Source organism: Macrobrachium nipponense, chromosome 23 (assembly GCF_015104395.2).
Source record: "Macrobrachium nipponense isolate FS-2020 chromosome 23, ASM1510439v2, whole genome shotgun sequence".
In the NCBI taxonomy this organism is placed as follows: Eukaryota; Metazoa; Arthropoda; class Malacostraca; order Decapoda; family Palaemonidae; genus Macrobrachium; species Macrobrachium nipponense.
In genome coordinates this window covers 37740951-37745409 of record NC_061090.1, presented here as the reverse complement: position 1 = coordinate 37745409, position 4459 = coordinate 37740951, and the positions used below count along the sequence as shown (strand labels likewise).

General features: G+C 41.8%; 1 protein-coding gene across 1 annotated transcript; it reads right to left on the bottom strand.

Annotated features, from left to right (window-relative positions):
* Nucleotides 1–1019: 1019 nt before the first annotated feature.
* LOC135197660 (uncharacterized) lies at nt 1020–1613 on the bottom strand. The gene has a single exon (XM_064224676.1). It carries the CDS (start codon nt 1611–1613, stop codon nt 1020–1022), a length of 594 nt encoding a protein of 197 aa, XP_064080746.1.
* Nucleotides 1614–4459: the final 2846 nt, after the last annotated feature.

Here is a 4459-nt window from a genome sequence, read left to right as displayed (position 1 = left end):
AACGTACGTATGTTTGCAAGAGTTACGACGGAGCTCTCAATTCATTTCTTGTTGCATTTCTTTTCTCTTTTCTGTTTCCTTCTTCGTGTTTGGTGGTCTGCTCGGAAAGGCTCTTTTGGTGGGAGAAATGCATATAAAATCTTTAAAATTAAAAGGGTTGGTAGACGAGTACGAAAAACTTTTATATGCCCTGGCGGCTATGGCTCGATCAGGTAAATGTTACTCCTAAATATTCACTGGAATTGCTGTGGAAATTCAACTAAAAATATAAATTTCAATACCATTATGCTTGACGAATTTTCGTCATGTGATACCTGCTTATCATCTGGTTTTTAAAGACTGTAATCATGTTAATGGGATCAAGGATCACTCGTGATGAAATCAAGGTGCGGTTACCTAACACATCCTAAGTGTTTAGTTTGGTAACGAGAAAAAGTAAATTTTAGAAGTTCTGACCTCACTGTTACCTTTTCTTCTATAACCTTTTCAAATGACAAAACATGAAATGTTCGGAATTTTATGTGTATTCAGAGTTTTTCGTCTTTTTACGCCTCTCTCTCTCTCTCTCTCTCTCTCTCTCTCTCTCTCTCTCTCTCTCTCTCTCTCTCTCTGTACGAGATGAGCCTAAACAATTGTATCACCTTAGACGAAAGCAAAACACTTGTCAAGTAAGGACTTACTTATATCCTGGATACAAGCATGAATTATATCTTTGTAAGGTATAGCACTGGATAAGGCATCACATAAACAAGACGAATAGCCAATAAACTTATAACACAAGGCACAAAAACACCTGCATCGCTCTCGACGACCGTAAAACATCTGTTAGGCGAACACTTGCTCATTACCCGCGGGCATAAATTGCATCAATTCCGGCGAACGTAACACTTTGGATGGGCAGCGTCGTAACCTTTATCATTAAGACGAAGAGACCAATAAATTGACAAGATCACAACCCACCAGTGGACAGAGGAGGAGCTGTTTGGGAGTGGGTGGGGAGTGGTGGGGGTAGGTGGGAATCATGACGCAGGGTGGTGGACTGTGGTGGGTGAGGTGGTTGTAGGGGACTGTGCGGGTGTGGGGAATGTGGGAGTGAACTGGCTGTGAGGGCTTTGTGGTGTGGTGGCTGGGGGGTGTGAGGGCTGGTAGCTGGGTAGCTGTGGTGGCTGTGGGGGTAAGGTGGCAGTGAGGGTGGGTGACTGTGGGGATGGTTGGGTGATTGTGGGGGTGGGGTGGCTGTGTGCTGGGGGTGGGGGTGACGTACTGTGGGGGGATGGGTGGGGTGGTGGATGTCGGGGATGCTGTGGGGTGGCTGGCTGTGGAGGATGAGGGTATGGTAGCTGTGGAGGTTGGTGACTGTGGGGTTGGGGTGGCTGTGGGGAGCTGCTCAGTGGCGGGCTGTGGGGGTCGGTGGGTGACTGTGGGTGGGTGTGTGACTGTGGAGGTAGGTGAATTGGGGTGACTGTGGGGCTGGTCGGTGGCTGGCTGTGGGGGCCGGTGGGTTGCTTTGTGGGTTGGTGACTATGGGGGCTTGGGTGGTGTGACTGTGGGGGTATGGCGGCTGTGGGGGTTGGGGTGGCTGTAGGGTCTGTGGGAGATGTGAGGTGGTGCATCATTGGGTTAAGAGGGTAGACTGTCTGTGGGGATGGGGTCAGTGGTGGGGAGAGAGACTGTGGGGGTGGGGAAAGTGGGAGGTGGTTGAAAAAATGCTCCCGATGAACAGGGCAAATGAACCCAGACTTCAATTTGGCCCTTCCCCAAAAATAAGTAATTGCAGTTGTCGAAAGAGAAGGCAAAAAATGGAATCAATTTACTATCTCCTTTGATGCAGTTAATTAGTTACAATCTCGGTATTATTATTTGCGTAGCCGACTTCCGTATTCTAAAGGTCATGCATGATGAGAGAGAGAGAGAAGAGAGAGAGAGAGAGAGAGAGAGAGAAGAGAGAGAGAGAGAGAGAGAGAATTTTGTTCTCCCCTTCAATTGGGAATGATATAAAAACCATACTATATGATTTTCATTGGTGTATAAAAATTGATTATAGGTCATTGGCACATGTTTTATTCAATTTAATATTACTATTATTTTTCATGCTTACTATCATTAATGGTAGTAGTAGAAGTAGTAGTTGTATCAGCAGCAGCAATAAACAGTAACTTTTAACTACGAAATCCTACAAAAAATAAATGACCAAAAAGGCAAATTGATCCATGTATTAGAGGTAGAAAAATCAAAGCTATGAAATGTAGAAAACCATTATTAAAAGAGAATGATATGATTTTTGCAATACATGGAAAGAATCCATTAAGAGTAAGTAACAGACATCAAGCAAAATATGAAGACATTAACGAGTTCTTACCAAAGTGACCAATTAAGAAATGAAACTGTTTCATTTAATAATTAATATTTAAAGGATGAAACCTATTCACCTGGAACACACCCACCAAAGGGGTCATGGACTTGTAATTCAAACTTCTAAAGAATATGATGTTCATTAGGAAGAAGTAAGACGAGGTAAAGGGAAGGAGGAGACCACACTTATTAAAAAAATTTAACAAACAGATAAAAATGTATCAAAATACTAATGAAAATGCGTATTTGTCACTATTGCCCATCGAAGACTAATTACTTCGACAGACGATGCCATGGAATGGAAGAATGGATGGAATATAGTTTTAAAATTGCTCGCCGGAGTTGAAGACTTCAACTTCTTCGTCTTCTCCTTCCCAAGGATTTTCGGATAAGATTGTTGACCTTAGGTAAACAGTCTGGGGATAAACAACCAGCCTGAAGGCATTTAAACCATTTGGCGTAGTCGTAAGCAACGTCAGCATGTTGCAATGAGTCTTCTCTCAATGTCTGTTGCCACAGGGGTAGATTTTATTTTCATTGGGTTATATATAAAGTATTTTTGCACATGATTACGCAATGTTTTTGTGTGGGGTTATATTTCTTCTACAATACTCAGAAAGTCTTATTTTATTGTTGCTTTTTTTTTGCTCTCTCTTCGCTTTGAGAGAGAGAGAGAGAGAGAGAGAGAGAGAGAGAGAGAGAGAGAGAGAGAGAGACTTTCATAGGGCATAATACACAGCATTAGAGACACATATTGGCCCCCCAAAAAACCCGAACTTATATTAAGCACTCAAACTATCTGAGAAGGACAAAAAATGATTTATTTAACCTTCTGAGTGACGTGTATTCCGAACCTGTCAATCACAGTCTAGGATATTTTCAAAGCTCTTAATTAAGGTCAGAGCCTGAGGGAGTGGCTCTGTAATACGACTGTTTTGGTGGGTTGGAGTCGGCTGTCAATGGGGATGGAGATAATGACATAGATGAAGCTTAGCGAAGAGAGAGAGAGAGAGAGAGAAAGAGAGAGAGGGAGAGAGGAAAATAAAATTAATGTGAGAACAGCATAGAGAGAGAGAGAGAGAGAGGGTGGGGTAGGGTTAGGGAAAGGAAGCTAATGTGAGCATAAGACACACACAGAGAGAATGTTTATGAGAGAGAGAGACAGAGACAGAGACAGAGAGACAGAGAGAGAGAGAGACGAGGGATAGGGAAAGAAAGCTAATGTGAGAATAAGACACACACACAGAGGAAATGTTTATGAGAGAGAGAGAGAGAGAGAGAGAGAGAGAGAGACGAGGGATAGGGAAAGAAAGCTAATGTGAGAATAAGACACACACAGAGGAAGTGTTTATGAGAGAGAGAGAGAGAGAGAGAAAGAGAGGACTCTCTCCTGGTGTCTATTCTGGGGAGATAAGGCCTCAGAAAGGATTACGAACCACATTAGCCCAACTCGTGCATAAATTGGGTGGGTTTGGGATTAACTGTATGAAGTTCATTGTCAGTGTTGATGGATATTTGACAGTTCAGTCGTAATTACCCTTCGAGATAGTAAGTGTGACCTAATTTTAAGTGAAAAATTTTTCATAGAGGTTCCAGTACAAAACGCAAACCTCACTCAGAGCAATTTGTCATTAGTTAGTGCATTTTAAGTTGAAATGCTAAGGCACTATCCTTAATTAATATTACATAATTTGAACAAATATCCAATAAGTATACGATTTTCCATAAACTTGACTGTATGAAAATAAGTGATTATAGGAATGACATTTTCATATAAGCCAGTCTCTGGACCTTTTCTGCTGCAAACGTTTCACATTAAATTTTATAATGTTATTGCTTCTGAAATAAATAAAATAAAAACATTCGCTGTCTTTCTGTAGATGTGACCAAATATTTAGAATACAGTCGAGCACCAACTCCCTCTCCTCCCCCCCCCCCATCTCTTCTCTCTGTATCTATTGAGTAATTACTGTAATTGCAGGCTTGGCTAACTTCTCATGAATCGTGTACGTCGTTATGCATACAATGATCATCTCAGATATCTATATCGAAGAATTATTATTTTTCATCCTTAAAGTACGTCCTCCTTCCAATGGCATATCTGTAT

Excerpts from the sequence above, each read along its gene's own strand:
- LOC135197660 (XM_064224676.1), bottom strand. The coding sequence starts at position 1,613 with ATGCACCACCTCACATCTCCCACAGACCCTACAGCCACCCCAACCCCC.